At 39.8% G+C, this 17438-nt stretch overlaps 1 protein-coding gene and 1 long non-coding RNA gene across 10 annotated transcripts in view; both read left to right on the top strand.

Annotated features, from left to right (window-relative positions):
• Positions 1-17438, top strand: part of LOC116781168 — an 844439-nt gene that overhangs the window by 435234 nt on the left and 391767 nt on the right. The window lies entirely within an intron of this gene.
• The window catches only part of MOB3B (MOB kinase activator 3B), a 91378-nt gene that overhangs the window by 31289 nt on the left and 42651 nt on the right, over positions 1-17438 (top strand). For 5 of the 9 annotated variants that reach the window (XR_004354788.1, XR_004354784.1, XR_004354785.1 and 2 more), the window contains exons 3-4: positions 86-183; positions 9321-9925. Coding sequence is in view for 2 of the 9 variants with exons in the window: in XM_032676801.1 (XP_032532692.1) it covers positions 9512-9925 (414 nt within the window). In the remaining 7 variants the exon portion in view is untranslated. Of the gene's footprint in view, positions 1-85; positions 184-9320; positions 9930-15063; positions 15197-17438 lie in introns of all 9 variants that reach the window. The other 4 variants (XR_004354791.1, XR_004354790.1, XM_032676802.1 and 1 more) reach the window with 4 other exon arrangements.

The following is a 17438-nucleotide window of genomic DNA, read 5'->3' as shown; positions in this document are numbered from 1 at the left end:
AGTTACTACTCTCAACTGTCCTTTCCAATGCTAATTTTTTGATATATCATGTTTCTGACTTCCTTTACTTGCTTTCATATTTCAGGTATCGCAGTTGGCAAAGAAAACAGGTTTTTTCCTCCAATGAGTCCTTCAAGACTACTGATTTAGAGCTCTGAAGTGTGGATGATTGCCCTGCCCCAGGTATTCTATTTATCAGATTCTCTGTTTTTCCCCCTGTGTATAGCAGTAGGTCTTTTTGGCCAAATGGTAAGGTTGAACATGCTAAAGGTGCAGGATGGTGATCAGAATTGTTCTCCACAGAAAAATCTCTTCTGCCATCAAGTCAGTTTAGACCTGCGAGTTAAGACAAACATACAAATCAACACTATGGATGATTCATTTCTTTGAATTTTGCAAGCACAGCTCCCACAACTAGACACTTATGACCCCACCATCACTTTCAGAGTGGCTGCATGCTGCTAAAGTATCATATCACTTGCCAAGTTGCAGGCTACCACCAGGCCCTTGACTTACAAAACCATCATCTCTCAGATCTGTGAAATATTTTACATGCTTCAAAAGATGTGTACAAATACCTTGACTTTATGTCTCCTTGGTATGAGTTTGAAAATGTCCATGATCAGCTGTAGTTGCTGCCATTCTTCCCATCTGCTATATTGAGTGCTTTGATCCAAACGACGGGAAACAGATTTCTTCCGTTGTTTCATTCACTTAGCTTTTCTGATACACAGAGCTGTGTTTTAAGGTTAATGGATTGGATGCTGTATCTGCTGAAGCTCTATTTCAGGACAAGGTTTTAGATTTATGGTATAAATAATTGGAAGATATTCACAATTAAATTATCACTTTTGAGTTACTTGCAGTCAGTTCAAGGGGCTGCACTCCCACATGATTTTAGACAAATTTTGTTTCTCAGAAACAGGGAGCTAAGGGTAATATTTTGCATCTGAAAATCATTGTGCGCATGTTGAGAGTTATCAGTTTGCCAGAAAGGGTGCAGCACACCAGCTGAAATTGTCATAGCCTCTGTACAAGTTTCGAGCTGGCTTCCCGCCAAGTCCCCGAAACTCGACAACAAGGACCTGCTTCCCAGAGAGGGAAGAAAAAAAAATGACCTAAGCAGTCAAAGCTATAGCAAAAAATATATATATATTTTTCATATGAGAGAGATATATACAAGGAGAATACTATACACCACAATAGAAATCCCAAATAGCTCCCCAAAAGGGGAGAGGGGAAGGGACAAGGGAAAAGGACAAAAAGGGACTAAGACCAAACAAGTCTACACAATCTAAAACTCAGCAACCAGCCAACTGAAGGTAAATTAGCAAAATCTCACCACTTCCCTTTGAATAAGCAGGATGGCTAGACACGGCCCAGCACTCTCCCCTCACATATGGCAGATAACAGCAGTCGCTGTAGGCCTCAGCTCCAGATAAGCCAGACCGAGACAGGGACCCACCATTCTCGAACCTCACCGGAAAGGAAGAGAGCGAGGTCCCTCCTGCTGGCTTTATTTATACCTCCAGTTGTGTAAAGGAATAGCATGGAATACTTCCGTGATCACCTTCCTAGTTCCTTCCTGGTTACAAGCTGGTCTCCAGGAAGGCCTAGAGTGAAACCATCACAGCCTCCTTGCAGATCTTTGCTTTGGAAAACACCTCTGATATCATGAACTTCTTCGGACAGTTGCTGAGGCTTTGTGTCACCAACCTGCCTCTCTGCTGTCCCTCCACCCACATTAACTTGAGCTTTGGTGGGAGAGGCCAGACTAAGGCTAAGGGGACTGAATGGGTGTCAGCTGACCTTTTTGCATCTTGTTTTCCATGTCTGTGCTTGCAGGAAGTATTGTTTTCTTCATGGAGTGTTAGTTATTTGTTTCTGCCAGCAGAGTGTTTGTAACTTGACTCTGACATTGTATCTTTGTTTTTTTGTGTGCTTTCATTGGACAAGAAAATGAGTGGTTTTATTTGAAATGTCACTGAGATGGAACATATTATTTAGACTTCTTTTCTTAAAGCAGAACACATACGTGGTTTCCTAAAGCTAAAATTTAGACCAAAAATAAAACTGAGTTTGGCCACTGCATGCAGAGTACGGCACTTAAGTTCTAGGGCATAAACTACTGGCTTCTAGCAGATAAGCCAGTTTTATTGCCTTGTACAGGAGGCCCTGACATGAGGTCTAAGAACACATTTTTATGTGTGCTTATTTTGCTATTCCCTACCATTCATATGAACTGACTGGCATTTTTTCTACAGATGTGAGTGAACTTAGTTTTAGGCTTTTAAATGGGAATTGTGTGGATGATGGTGTAGGTTTGATAGTGTAGGAGTGAGCAAGAAATCCTATTTTAATGCTCTCAGTGTCTAGTCAATTGTGCCAGTGCTTTTAAAAGCCAGAATGTACATTTAGGAATTAAGCTGAACAGAACAAATTGATTTTTGAAGAGTAACCACAGTTTAATTTCACCTGTCCTTTGTGTACTGTTTTTAAAGGAATGAAGGATAGCGGTTCTCTGTTGCAGCAAATGCTTCAGTGTTCATACTGCAAAAGCGTTATCAACCATCTGCTGTTGTGGTGAGGTCTCCATCTATAGAGACTGAGAGATTTGGGCAGTGGCAGGGTTAGTGAGGTGGTTCTGTTGCTACTCATGCTGCATTAAGCTGATCCACCCAATCCACCAGTGTGGTCAGCTGCATGTATACAAGAGCTATGACTGTAACAGCAGCTGAGGAGACAAGGCACATGCAAGTCAAAAAGCCTTTGCTTTGGCGGTGGTGGAAGGATGTAGCAGGTCACAGGAGCTTGATAATTGAAGGCAGAGGCTGTTTGTGTACTTAGAGAGAATGTGGTTTAGTGACTGTGCTTGCACGTGTGCTAGCTACAGCTCAGAGCAGTAAAAGCCTGTGAACCAGGAAGAGAACTGGAAAAACCTGAGTGTGTAATAAAAAAACAGGATTGAAGGGGACTGTCAGAACTCCATGCTTCACTGTGATCAGTTACCCTGTCAGACTTCAACCTCTGTAGTTACTTGAGCTAAAAGGAGTTTCCCATGTGCTTTAAAGGTTTGGGAGGTCTTAAATTATCATGGCAAACACTGTGATTCACTTAAGTGGCCATGGCTAAATAACCACTCCCATGGGGTTTTATTCCATCTGTCTCACTCTCTGCCTTCAACACAGACCTTTCCTTGTGTTGTCCTTTTCCCTGTTCTCTGTGGCCAAACATGGGATCAAAGAAGTTGATTGGGATGAAAAATTGGTGATTTGTTTAGTTATTGTGGTTTACATCTGAGTCTCATATAGCTCACTGCAGGGGGATATATAGGTGCCTGGGCTAGGTATCACAGGGGAAATCACAAGAAGGTAGGAACATGAAAGGGGAGAAGGGGAAGCTGGACTGAGTTTTCAGGAAAAAAAATGTGGTCATATGTACCCTTGCATGACTATCAGCTACCAGTCTATAAGAACAAAGACCTTAAATTCCTGGATGACGGGGGAGCAGAGGCTAAACTTCAGCGTACTCTAAGTCATGTATTTTTTGCAGCTTCTTTACTGTAGTTCTGAGAGATACCTATTTCAGTTCACCTTAAACTGTATGCTACAGTAAGTCCATGTTACTGACTAGATTGCCTTGAATGCTGTAATAGTATAAACTTCTAGTGAAGAAGTACCAGGGTACTTTCAGTATCTTCATGGTGATCAGTGTACTGTTACAGAACTTCAGATGAGATGTAATTGGATTTAATGCTTGTAAAAGGCACTGGAATGATACTGATTGAGAGGTCAATTCTCTGTTAAAACGCAAACAGTTATTCCCCATTTTAAAAAACATGCTTCCGTTACATTAAAAAAATAGCACTTATCATCTTAAGATTTGAATAGTTGTAACTGATTCTGCTGTTGTCAAACAGTTTCATCATAGAAATGACCTCTGTTGAAGTCACTTCTAATTGTTTTGTATAACCAGTTTTCCTAAAAGGAAAGAGTGGCTTCATTTTATAGTCTGTATAAAAGGGAACCAGGAACTTTGTTGAAAGAAGTGAAATTAAATTGTTGCAAATAAAGCACTGGGGCACAAAAATGCAGTCGTTCTACCTAACGTTGCCTAACATGTTCGTGGAAAATATGATGATGCTATATTGTTTTGTGGTTCTTAGTTAAAGTAATCCCAGGAGCTTTAGAGAAAAGGAAATTACCTCTCAACCAGCATCACTCCTGAAAGAAAGAGGAATGGCGACTTAGATTTTGGAAAGAAAAATGTAAACATCAGCTGATGCAGAGTGAGTTTTCATAGTGTCCTGCTGGATAGACAGTTCACTCTATGTTTGGTTCTGGAGAAGTCATGTTTCCTCACTTTCTGGGTTAATAAAACAGGAATTATATCAACTACCTTCCCAGCAGATACCTAAAGCTTGTATATTGCTCGCTAGACTGCTGTGATGAAAGGTATGTGTCTCTAAACAGTGTGTCATTTAGCACTGTTGTTACCCATTATCAAATAGAAAATATATTACAAAATGATATAGTATGCTTTTAACGCAGGTATTTGACTCAGACATGATGGCAATCACAGTGTGTGGTTTGCTGTGGATTTTTTTTTAGTGGAATCTACATGGACAGGACTGGTTTATTATTTCCAGATGTATATCTGATATTTAGACTGAATTGCTGTTTCTGTATGTGCTTAAGGCTGGGGACAGTGTTGATCACTGTGGTGCTGATGCCATGGATGGAGCTTGTGAGGTCTGATTCTCTGTTCTAAGCATCTCCTAATCTGTGCTTACAATTCTCATTCATGGCTCTGCTAGTAAGGAAATTCACCCAATTGTATTACAGGAAAAGATGTTGATGACTGTCACAAGCTTTCAGAAATACATTGCTCTGAAAAGAAAGAAAAGAAACTGAATGATTGGAAGGAGTTACCTCTCTGAGCTGCCCCTATCAGGACAGTCATATATTAAGCGTCTAGTTCAGAAGAGCATGCAGAACACTGTCTCTGTATACCATTAAGCCAAATATCGTGAGTGACAGTGTCATTCCTTATGCCCCATTGTATAGTTAGGATCTGTAATAAAAAAACAGAAGCAGTTTCTATCACTTTTGATGCAAGTATTCAGGAGCAGTCCTGCTGACATTACTATGATACAACAGTAAGCTGCAAAGTATCTGTTAGCAATAGTCAAATTTAATTTTATGTGGAATGAGGGTGGCTTCTACTATGCCACAGATTTCAAGGAGTTGTGATCCAGTCTAACCAATACCCCAGTATTGTTCACAGTGTTTCAGCTCTGAAGTACATCTCCAGACACCAACTGAGATAATGAAACTGGGAGCAATTCTCATTCACGTCTTTGTCCTCCAGTACAAAGTTTTAATTGACAGTATACGATTTGGGGTGGAATAACAAACCTCTTATCATTGATTGTTGATTCAAACAGTACAACAATATGTCAGAAGTCTAATGGTGAATGAGTTCCTGCCATGGATTAGTGATTCAGTCCTAAGCAGAGGAGTGACCATCCTACCATTATCTCCTACTTCTTTGTTGCCTAAGCAGTAAAGATGCTCTTAGAGCCCACAGATTTTAGCTAGAGCTTTCCTATTAGTGTCAGCCTCTGAAGAATAGAAAGCTAAAGTCTGTGTGTTTAATCTTTTCTGAAAATTAGGTGGGCCTGTTCATTTGTCTCCTGTGGGTCAAGTGAAAGCTTCTTCAGTCTAGGGAAGTAAGTAATGGTGATGCTGGTTTTAACTTCTTCAGGAAAACCTAAATTCTTGTTTATTTCTTTATTCATTTCTGTTAGCATTTGAGTGAAAAGAAGGGTTAATTGGACAGCAAATACCATCAAGAAGCAGGATGCTTTCTTCTGAAAAGATATTTCAGAGGGCTGATTCAGTGCAGTATTTTTGTGAAATTCAGGTCATACGCTTTTCAATTTTCATTCTTGCACATGAAAATGCATGAGAAAGCAAGTCTGTCCATCCCCTGGCATTGCAGAGCCCTCAGTCACATTTTGAGAGAGCTATCTCTCTAAGAGAAGCTAAGCGGTGACTTTGACTTCTACAAGCAAGCTTTGCAAAGATAGAATGTATTTTTGTACTGTGTAAAGTTACAGAAAGATGAAAGAGGAAACCTCTTAGCTTTTACTGCAAGATGCTGAAAAGAAAACTCTCCAGACAGGAAATGTATAGGAAATTCTTTGCCCTGATTTTGCCTTGGTGAGTTAAAGAACGGTTTCACCTGGCTACACAGTAGAGTAATCTTTTGGATGAGTGTTTGAGATGAATTTGACTGGGATATGTGTTTGCTTCCACAGACAATTTCAACATGTAACTCCTGGTACACAGAAGACTTGAGATAATAAGTTGTTTGCTGAATGTTTTGTTTGCATTTTCTCTGTTTTAATTGGTCTTATGCAGACTTACCGAATGTATGAAGAGTAGTGGGAAACAGTATGTATTTAATATGATTAATTATGTTTGCATATTCAGTAGAAAATAGTTTATAAAATATTATATGTTCTGTTTTTCTTGGAAAAAGTTCAACACCAGTGACTACTTGATATGGTTTGAAGCTGGCTCCCTGCCAAGTCTCCAAACCTTACCACCAGAAGCCCCCCCCCCCCCAAACCTCAGGGAGAAGAGGGAGAAAAAAAAAACCAACCAACTAAGAAAACCCAAAACGAGAGAGACAGCTAAAGTGATATATATATAAATATATTTACACTTATGTTACAATTGAAATATATATACAATTTAAAAATATATAGAATTTCACAAGGGAAGGGGAAGGGGGAAGGGAAAGGTAACAAAACCAAAATAAAATATATATATATATATATATATATATATATATATATATATATATATATATATATATCCCAATCAGTAGCCCAAGATCTAGTAACTAAGAGTTAGCAAAGAAAATATATCCCACCACCCTCCTTGGGACAACCGAGAGTCGCTCCGGTACGATCGCCGGCAACCTCCGCCTCCCAAGGTCGACAAGGCCTTACCAGGCCTCGCTCCCCAACCTGGCAGACTCAACAGCAGGGAACCTGCACCTCCAAGCCGCCGGAAGGAAAAAGAGAGCGAAGGCCTCTCCTCCTTTCTTCTTATAATCTGGCTTACGTAAAAATCGTAGGGAATACTGGGTAAATCTGGACCCTTCCTTGGCTACAAACTGGTCACCAAGGAAGGCCTAGCCCAAACCACCACACTACTGTGCTTTAAAATGTCTCTTTTGAAGATGAGTCTTATTCGGTGCTCAGCTTACTGTTGTAAATAAAAACTCCTTGCATGTTCTGGTGAATAGTCACAGGTGAGAAAGGTCAAAGTAGCCACATAAGAACACCAGGTATATTAAAATGGGAAAACAAGTAGTTACTTGAGCTGTGAAACTCTGAAGTTAACCTCCTTATTACCACAAATTGGGACAGTGGCTCCACAGCATCTCCAAGTGTGTCAGCCACAAGCTCGGTCTATGCAGCAGTACTTGCCTATTCTTTGAAAGGCTTTTAAGTAAGCAGCTGTCTGCTGCAGAGTATTTGAGAGCTGGAGGTTATGGGTCTTAGCAACAAACAACAAACTGCAGGGCAAAGTTGACTGTTGACTGTTTAAAAGTACCTTCATTTTCTGCCAACACTTAACTGTTCCAAGGCTAGTTTTCTTTAAAGTCTTCTTTCCGTGACCTTTGTCAGATTTCAGGATCTCTGGATTTGATCATGCAGGATCTCTGTTTTTGAACATTACTGAACGGGTGTGTCAGATATGACAGTAATCTCCCTGGAGTTCATTCCCGAACTGCTTGTATTTTGCTGGCTCAGAGAGAATGACTGTTTATAAAGTCACAACTGGAGCATCCTTTCATCATGCCCATCAGCAGAAGTTAAAAAAAGCACTTCTCTGCTGATTTTATGTAACTGCTGCTTGCTGACAAATTGGCTGAAAGCTAATCTTTCCACTATTTGGGAGAGGATTTTTTATGGCATTTGCATGCTATTGTGAGGGCACAGGGTGTAGCACACCAAATTTCTTCTTGCTTAGGAAGGTGTTGCTTTCTTGTGGTGATTAAGAAAAAAGAAGCATCTTTTTCTCTTCCTTTTTGCCCCTCGGCAAAACTTTGAGCAACTGTTTTCAGAAGAATTTAGTGCTAGGCACACACAGCCTAGTAAAATTTTCATGGATATGATTTCTCTTAAATGAATCAATGGCACAAACAAAATCTCATAAGAATTCATCAGCTGCTGATAGGATACGATTTTGGTATTTCTGTGCAAATTTAAATAATGCACAGAATAAAATGTTTGTTCTCTGTCTTTATTCATAAAATCTTCAGTACTAAAACAAAAGTCTAACTGAGACAACACCTATCTACCCTATCACCTACTAATTGCCTACATTTAGTGATGATATACTCTTTTTCAAGTATAAGAGTAAACAAGGCTCTAATGCAGCCTGTCTCACTATTAAAACCATTCTTTGTTACCAGAGTAGGTTAGATGGAACAACACAAAGTCTAAGCTCTTCTTTTTGTAAGAACAACAATGCCAAGTATTCCCCTGTAGAGAAGATGAATAGGGCTATAGAAAAAAAGTGGCAGCTTTACAATTGCTTTCTAATAATTCTTTACAATTCAATAGAACACTGAGTCCACTACTGAATTTCTGAAGGTGGGTCAAGAAGAGTAACAATCTCCATGCAATTCTGTGGGAAACAGGAGTTATTTCTGTGCAATACTGTAGTTTTCACTCTAACTAGGTTCCATGACATTTGCAAAAGCAAATTGCTCAGTAATTTAAAATGGAGAACAAATAAGGAGAAGTTTTGCCTGGGGATTTTGTTTCCCTACAGAGAAGAGCACTAGAGCTATGGCAAATGTTTGAGGCACCACTGGTCACTTCAGGAGCAGTTAGATAAACCTTCTAAATTGTCACATAGTATTTTGTCTACTAAACTTATACACACATTTTATATGCTATATGATCTCTGTAAAAATGCAGCAAAATGAAAAGGTTAGTTTTAAAATCAGGAGATTATATGAGGTTTGTTGAAATACCAACTTTATAACTTGAGAGCCTCTATTTGGGTAGATATTTAAAAAGAACAGAGAAGTTAATTCCATAATACTTCAAAAAAAGAGGCACCTTTTTTTTGCTTTGAATTCATCATCAAGTTAGTGGTTGGCCAGTTTTTAAGGCTACCTTGTTACATATTTTCAGATTATAATTACTAGAAAATTATGGTAAAACAGTAACAAACTGTCAGGATCAGACTTTAGCTTACCACTGATGTGTGTTGTTTCTATATCTTTAGGGACGTGAAGCCTTTTGAGGAGGCTTTCAAGAGGAAGAGCTAATAGATTGCTCCAAAGTTGATACGAGCTTCTCTGGGAAAAAGAGCAGGGCCTGGAGGACCTGTGATAGGGAGCAACTCTTTTCAGATACCTGCATTAAATCTCGGACGTGCTTTTCTGCCAGCTGCTGCAGAGCAGAAGATTAGCAGACATGTCCGTAGCACTCAAGCAAGTCTTTAATAAAGATAAGACTTTCCGTCCAAAACGCAAGTTTGAGCCTGGAACCCAGAGGTTTGAACTTCACAAACGAGCGCAGGCGTCTCTCAACTCAGGCCTGGACTTGAAAGCAGCCGTGCAGTTACCCAGTGGAGAAGACCAAAATGACTGGGTGGCTGTTCATGTGGTTGACTTCTTCAATAGGATCAACCTCATTTATGGAACTATCTGTGAGTTCTGCACAGAGAAGACCTGCCCAGTGATGTCTGGAGGCCCTAAGTACGAGTACCGGTGGCAGGATGACTTGAAGTACAAGAAGCCCACAGCATTGCCAGCACCCCAATATATGAATCTTCTCATGGACTGGATTGAGATGCAAATCAACAATGAGAACATATTTCCTACAAGAGTAAGTAAGTGCGAGGAAAATGTCCTAAAGCATAAACTGCCTTTCATTCTGTGTGCTAAGCATGTTCTCTTCCCACCTTCATTTTTAGGGACACTCAAGTCATTAAACAGCAGGTGGGGAGGAGGAGGGTTCAGAAATAATGTGAAATTTATGAAATGTTAACTGTGGCTGCTAGATAGGATGGAGTTTGTTAGTCTTAAATATTTGTCTCTGGTGAGCCTCTGGAGTTAATCAGTGAGGGTCGTCAGCATTGCATTAATACCTTCTTGTAAGCTAATCAAATTTGCATGGCTTTGCACTTTGCCTGTCCACTTAGACAGATCCAGAATGGATACAGTATTTACAGTGGATGGAAAGCAAAACTAAAGCTGTGGCTGCATGGAAAAAAAAAATTACAAAAAGAAAAAGAGAGATACCTTAGAGATGTCGATGTACTTACATGATTTTTAGCAGTTTTAATTAGTGGGTCCTAATTTACTGCTTTGAAGTGGAAAAGCTGGGAGCTTGCTGTAAGATGTGAACTTGCTGTGAGATGTTGTATATTACTGCTTGGCCCAGACTGGTACCAAACAAGAAAATAATATGTTTGGGTTAGTTCAGCCCAATATTTTGCAGTTTATATACAGATAGAGCCTGTGGCTAGTTGGCAGATGATGTGTCTGTCAGTAATTCCTGCCCTTTGAAATTCCTGTCCTTTGTCTGGACAAACTTGTGGTTTGTTTCCCAGTTCCTACCAGTTCTACACTGATAGGTAGAAGAATGCAGTAACTGTATTTTTTAATTTGGACTTTGACAACACAGCAAGAAGGAGGATTTCAGAAGAAGCAGTATCATATATTTTGTGTAGTGAAAAGTGAGTTTGATTTCTCAAGCATTTGTTGGTTTATGTTTCATCAGGATGAATGATTTTTGAAATTTAATGTGGGTTGAAGATGCAGAGAAATATGTGATTTTGCTTCCACTGGCATTTCTGCAGGCTTTTATACCAACTTTCCACCTTGGAGTATTCCAATATTGCTCTGTTTTCTTGTGGTTTGCATATGCAGGAAGTGTGGTATGTCAGCAAATATGGGGAGCAGGTAGCACACAGGCATGCTGATGGGTTACTGAACAAACAATCTGTAACACACAAGTTTTCAGCTGTACATGCTCCCCCATTTTATTTGTAGTAAGATACTTCTGGAGGAACTTTTATCATGATGGCTTACCTATTGTAAGCCTAAGAATGGAATCAGTAAATACTCTCAATCTACAGGTTTTTTCCTCCCAGCAGCTTCTGCTGTTGTTGATTAAATCAAACCTGAAGAAACTGAAGAAGGGTAAAGACCTGTGGTCTCTAGAATGGGACTTGACTCTGATACAAGTCAAAACAGGAAACCTTGATGTCCATAAACATCTTTGTCTCACTCTGAATTGACCCAAATGAAGGGGAAAACTCTGCTTGAGCCTTCATGGAGTGTTGGACTGTGCTATGTTCATATTGCAGACCAAAATGACTGGACAGTCCCATAAAGAGATTTTCTAGATACCTTTGGGACATTATTCCATAGAGCGGCACTTGTACCTGTATTCCTCTCTCCCCTCCTCTTGAGCCTTTTTTGCAGATACTGTGCTGACCCCCTGCACACTTTTCTTTATCTTTTCGATTCACTGGTTTTCATATGAAACTATTGGTAAAAGTGCTTGGCAGATCTTGCAATTCAGAAACATATATGCTGTGTTGAATTTGTTCTTCTGGGTACCTCTTCTGTCAGCAAGTCCCTAGTTAGGCATTCAAAACAGTCAATGGGAAGCTTGGATCTGCTCCTGGGGTAAGTAACCTTTTCCTTCAAGAGCATCTTTCTGATTTATTTGCAGATCAATCACCTATTTGTAAAATGGAGATGATACTATCTACCAGCCTATCTGAGTACTGCTTATAAAGCTATTGAATGCAATGTAGTCACTAGGCATGTGTATTGTTACATGCTTTGTATTTCACAATTGATCAGAGAGACAACTTTTGTTGTTGTGTTGGGTACTGTTTGTTCCTGCATATTCTGCAGCAGCCTCTGAGAGTTCAGAGGCAGAGTACTAATGCAAACCTCTATTTTCGTTGAAAAGTAGATCTTGGAAGATGATATACTCAGAAAACATGCTTATATGTGTCCTTACTAATAGTGCAACAGTTTTAAAGCATTGAGTGGCTGTAACTTCAAGAGATTAATTTGAATCTTTCTAGTCTGCAGATAATTGTTCTGAAAAAAATGTATGTCTAGTGGATGGTATTTGGGCTGACTTCTCCATTGGCAAATGAGTTTGGTGAAGAGACCCAGACTGGATTAATAAGAGTTGATCACAGAAACAGTGAATACACCTTTCTCAGCTTAATCCTAATAAACTTTTCCTCTTTCATTTGACATATCTCATGCAAACTATCTAAAAAGAGTTTTCAAGAATTGTGATTAAGCACAGTTTTCACTGAAGAGCTAGTTTCAACAAAAATAATTTCAGAATAGGGATGGCCAGGTGGGGGGGATGTTCTATTTTGTGGTGGTATTGTTCCACTGTGGTTTAAAAAAAAGACCATAAGTGCAGTTGAGTTATAAATGTTATAGATGTTGTATTAACCCTCTCAGTGCCTACACTGACTCTATGGCCTCTGGCCTCTTCCCGATCGCTCTACATCCTGTTGTCTGGTGCTATTTCCTCTCTTCCTCCAGTCATTCTGGTCTATTCATTTCATGGTAAAAAGCCTCTTCTCTCATCCGCTCTCCTACTAATACTGAGCTGCCTGGCAGGAAACAAGGGACCCTCATATGGGAATAGAACTGTCAAGAATTGTGTGCAGGTGACAAAACCAGGTGCTGAGTATCAGGATTACTTCTTTGTATAGCAAAACTTTAAAGACTGTCCTTGTAAAATGGCCTCACAGTCTGTAGAGGATTGCAGACATTTCCATTATTCTCAATTTCTGTTATCCATTTTAAGTGGATTTAAGGCACGTAAGAGACTGACAACTCTGGAAACAAGTTCTACATGTAACCACATGCAGACCTGTCTCAGCCCTCAGTGCGTGGAAATGCAGGAACAGAACAGAGGAGAGTCTATATGCCTGCTCAGGCCACACTGGTGAAGGTATCCATATTAGTCCCAAACATGCATTTTTGTAGTGTGCTTGAGGTTAATTTGGCTTTAGGGTAAACTCTTTTTCTTCAGTAGATAGTAATTGCTTTTCCAGGCACCTAGCAGTCTCAAAATTTAGCAATATTCAAGGCTTATATTTCGCAGGCTCATGTAGACAACCTAAATATTTTATAGCCTCCAAGTACCTTTTCTTCCCACTCTCTACTTTTTTCAGCTCTATGCTTTTTTGGTAAACAGTCTGAAGAAATATTTTGAAGTTGAAAACAGTAGATCCTTAAGACACATGCAGGTTCTTTTGAACTGTAATCGTCAGCTTTCATCGTATGACTTTGGACAGTGTCAAAAAAGGAGTTAAGAAAGCAAGCAGCTTTCTTAACTAATTCTGTCTTGTTTGGATTTTCTAGTGAATGAAATGGGTTTTTTTTCCGTTGTAAGAGTCACTGGGAAAAATACACAGATATTTAAGGCCACAGGGGATTATGGTGTTTATTCTCATCTGACCTCCAGCATAACACAGGTCGGAGAACATCACCACATGTACCTGCAGGTCTAGGCCCAGTCCTTACACACACACACACACACACACACACACAGAGAGTGAGATGATTCTGACCCATATCAATAATTCAGTGAGATTTGGATCCAGGATCTCACAGTGTCATCTTCATCCTTCAAGGTTTTCAAGACCAGGCAGAATAAAGCCCTGAGCAATCTGATCCGATGGCTATATAAAGTAGCATGCTGGGCTGCAAACCTCCCAAAATCTATGCCAGCTCTAATTATCCTGTGACTCCTAATTCTAATTTCAACACTGCCAGGCTACCTGAGGAACAAGAGCTAAATTGGTTAATAACTGGTTAAGTAGTGTAAGAAGCTGGAATTTGACATTAAAGGAAGTACAAAATCACTTTTAAGTTATGAGACTTTTTGTAGAGGAGGATCTAAAGGGTTATTAAGTTACTGTAGTAAAATAGCCTAATTATGGCTTATCAAAATGAAAACACACTTTTAAAATGTTTAAAGCTAGGATTGCAGCTGAAAAGTTACTGTATCTTTAGAAATACACTGGCTGGTCCATGTTTGACTAGTAAATTTTGATAGCTATCGGCTTCAGAGCTTTTTGCACAGAGCATGTGTGTGATGCTGCTTCCAAAAGAGGAACCCAATATGTTGCAACAATGCATCTGCAAAACCAGAGCAAGACTCTGGAGGGCCCTTGCAGGTATGATTCATATTTTTCAATGGTTTCTTACTAGTATTGAGGTAGAATTTTTCTGAATCTCTATCCAGTAATAAAAATTACCACTTAGGTCACTTTTCTGCAGGGGCAGGAGAGCAGCTGACTGGTGAATAGGCTCTGCTCAACTACTTTTTCTGAGCAAAGGCCTCTTCACAATACAGCCTGTAGAAATGCAAGGAGAGTGGCATCATTCACTTTTTCTTACAGTTATCCCTGTCTCACTGCTGTTACAAAGTATGAGGAGGTGTTTGTGGTGTGCACAAAGTGGCATTTGCTGGCACTTGCTGCATATACTTTTTCTTCATTTTTTCCCAGCCACTGCAATTGCACTATCCAGGAACTGCAGTTGCTTCATGCACACTTGCCCTTCAATAAAAAAAATGTATAATCTCTTTAGATGGTTTGTTTCTTTCTTTTTTTAAGGCAAAGCTTTGCCAGGGGCCAAAGGGAGCAGGAAGATTGCTGGCAGGAAGAGTGGTCATTCAGTCATCCAATGATGGACACATATAACTGTAGGCTACCACCTGAAGACTGATGTAAAATCCAAACAATCCTTACACCTGCCACACTATTTCTGGTTTTGGGCTATAGAACAATTTTGTTTTGTAACGCTTATCTTCTTTTCCCTGTTACTGCCCTTTCTTGATCGCTCCTTCAGCATGGATGTGCTTGCCAAGAGCTTTGAATTAACCACTAAGTTCCTGGAAAATATCAGATAGATACTTTACTCCTAAATTATTTGTCAGACCTTCCTCCTCTCCCATTTTTCCAGTTCCTGTGGTTCAGGATCTAACTGATGCTTCTAAGTAAACTAAGCTAGCGGATGAACCAGCCCACAAACTTAGCATCCTTCAAGAGTATCATCACAGAAGATTGATGAAAATTGCCTTGACCTCATCTGGATGGTGAGTGATGCAGTTTACTAGAAGCTGCCTATCTGGTCTTCATAGCATTGCATTACTTTCTTGCAGACTGATTATACTTTGGAGCAATTTGATTCCCTATTTTTGTCTGATATCTAAAGTGCCCTGAGTAGTTTAGGTATTCTACTTATACAAGAATAGGGACTGAAGTTTAGGAGTAGTCTAGGCAATCCTCAAGCCCAATCATTGTTGGCAGACAGGTCATTGCTCCCAAAGCTATCTTTTCCAGGTGCCTTGCTTAGTGTATCCTCTTGACCTGTTGTTGGATGCGCCGTTTGAGGTATGTATATCTCCACTTCCAGCTCAGACATGTGAATTAACCCTTCATTAATTCTTCCCTCTAGTTCTGATAATAATAGAAAGTATTTGCAGTAGAAAGTAAGTGCAAATTATTTTGCACATTCTTTGCTCTTCCATGAGAAGAATTTGGCACTCCTGGCATGAAGGACTGTTGCCTCACCTGGAGAATGTATATTAGAAGTCTGATGCCTCATATGCCGTATTTTCTGTATTATGGTAATCATTAAGGGCTAATTTCTCTAAGTCGTAGAAAAATAGGTCTCAGTAGCTTTCTTCTTCCATTCTCCATGCTCCAGAAATTTGAAAGAAAAAAAAAAAAAGAAAGAACTTCAGTGGTAGCAGGAATGGTTGAGGGAAAGCTCATGGGGAGTTAGCTGGGTTTGCAAAAACTGAAAGGTTTCAGGATCACTGCTCACTGATACTGTTTTGGGAGGAAGAAAGAAGTACAGAGCACCTGCAAGAAGTGGTGTCCAATGTGGCAACTGAAGTGGTCTGTCCAGTAGCTGCTATGTCCCTTGTTCTTGAGGAATTTAGCTCTCTAGCACATTATGATTGCATATACTGTGGGACAGTACTTAAATTAGTCTCTTAGAGAATCAGCAAGTCTGCTTCTATCCTAACTGAGCTGGTGACCTCTTCTCTTTAGATACCTTCACAGCAGGCCTGATGTCTCCAGTGTCTTAATTCTATGGCATACTGGGGCTGAGCTTCTGCCCAAATCAAGAGTGTGAGAAATGTGATGCCTTGCACATGATTTGCCTTGGAAAGTGGGTTTGTGTGAACTGAGTACTTCGCATTCTTCAGTCGTGTACGTTCCTTTCCCTGATGAAAAAGGAGAATAGCTCCTTATTTGAAACCTTATAAAACAGACTTTGTGTCATAGGCTGCAAAGCTGAATATGTGTGGGAGTAGAATTTACATATCATAATGACCTTGCTAGTTCATTGTTTGGAACCCAAGCAAAATTAGATTCACAAGTATAAGTTTTATCAATGACTACTTTTTTGTTTATTTTGCCAAATTAAAGTTGTTATTTAACCTCAGAAATATAGTAGAAAATTCATGGTAGTCCCTACTCCCACAAAGTATTTTCATCCTTAAGGTCAGTCTTTTGAGGACAACACTGGTACTTTGGGGGCCTGTTTTATTCAGAATCTAGCCAAGGGAGAGACGTATTTCAGGGGGATCTTCAGCTCCCCAGACAAATAGTAACAATCATCAGAATGAACTATAATCATAGAGGTATGAAATTAAAATAATTTTGTCCTGTTTAAAGTACAGTCTCAATTTGATTTGACTATGGAGTGGCTAGATTGCCACATGCCTTAGCATGTTTCTAAGGGAACTTCTGGAAAGTTTAAGTCAAGGACAAGGTCTTTGCTTCAGCCAGAAGCACCAACACTGCCTTTAAGTTTGGCCATCTTTCAAATAGAATTTTGGCCTTCCAGATTCACATAGAGTATGTAAATAGAGCAAAATCAGAAACCTTAGGAGAGGGAAAACTCATTAGTTGCTTTTAAATAAGCTTCTCCTGTCTTTTATAGGTAATTTTTGGAGGAAAGTCAAATATGTATGTAAAAAATACATGGTTAAAAACCCATTGTGTGGATAAAAGCCATGTGTGACCCTTTTTATCATAATGGTGTGGGCAGCAGGACCAGGGCAGTGATCTTCCCCCTGTACTTGGCAAGGCCCCACCTTGAATGCTGTGTTCAGTTCTGGGCCCCTCACTACAAGAAGCACATTGAGGTGCTGGAGTGTGTCCAGAGAAGGGCTGGTGAAGGGTCTGGAACACAAATCTTATGGACAGGACTGCATAAGCTGTCTTGAAGCAACAAACTTCACTTTTCCATTGACAGTTAATGTACCTTCCGTGTGCCTAAGCAGCGCACTGAGAGATACCAGGTGACTGTTGTTATGCTAG

The sequence above is a fragment of the Chiroxiphia lanceolata genome, chromosome Z (genome assembly GCF_009829145.1).
Source record: "Chiroxiphia lanceolata isolate bChiLan1 chromosome Z, bChiLan1.pri, whole genome shotgun sequence".
NCBI classification, from domain to species: Eukaryota; Metazoa; Chordata; class Aves; order Passeriformes; family Pipridae; genus Chiroxiphia; species Chiroxiphia lanceolata.
The sequence above is the reverse complement of the archived record's forward strand: the minus strand, read 5'-3'. Positions and strand labels throughout refer to the sequence as shown.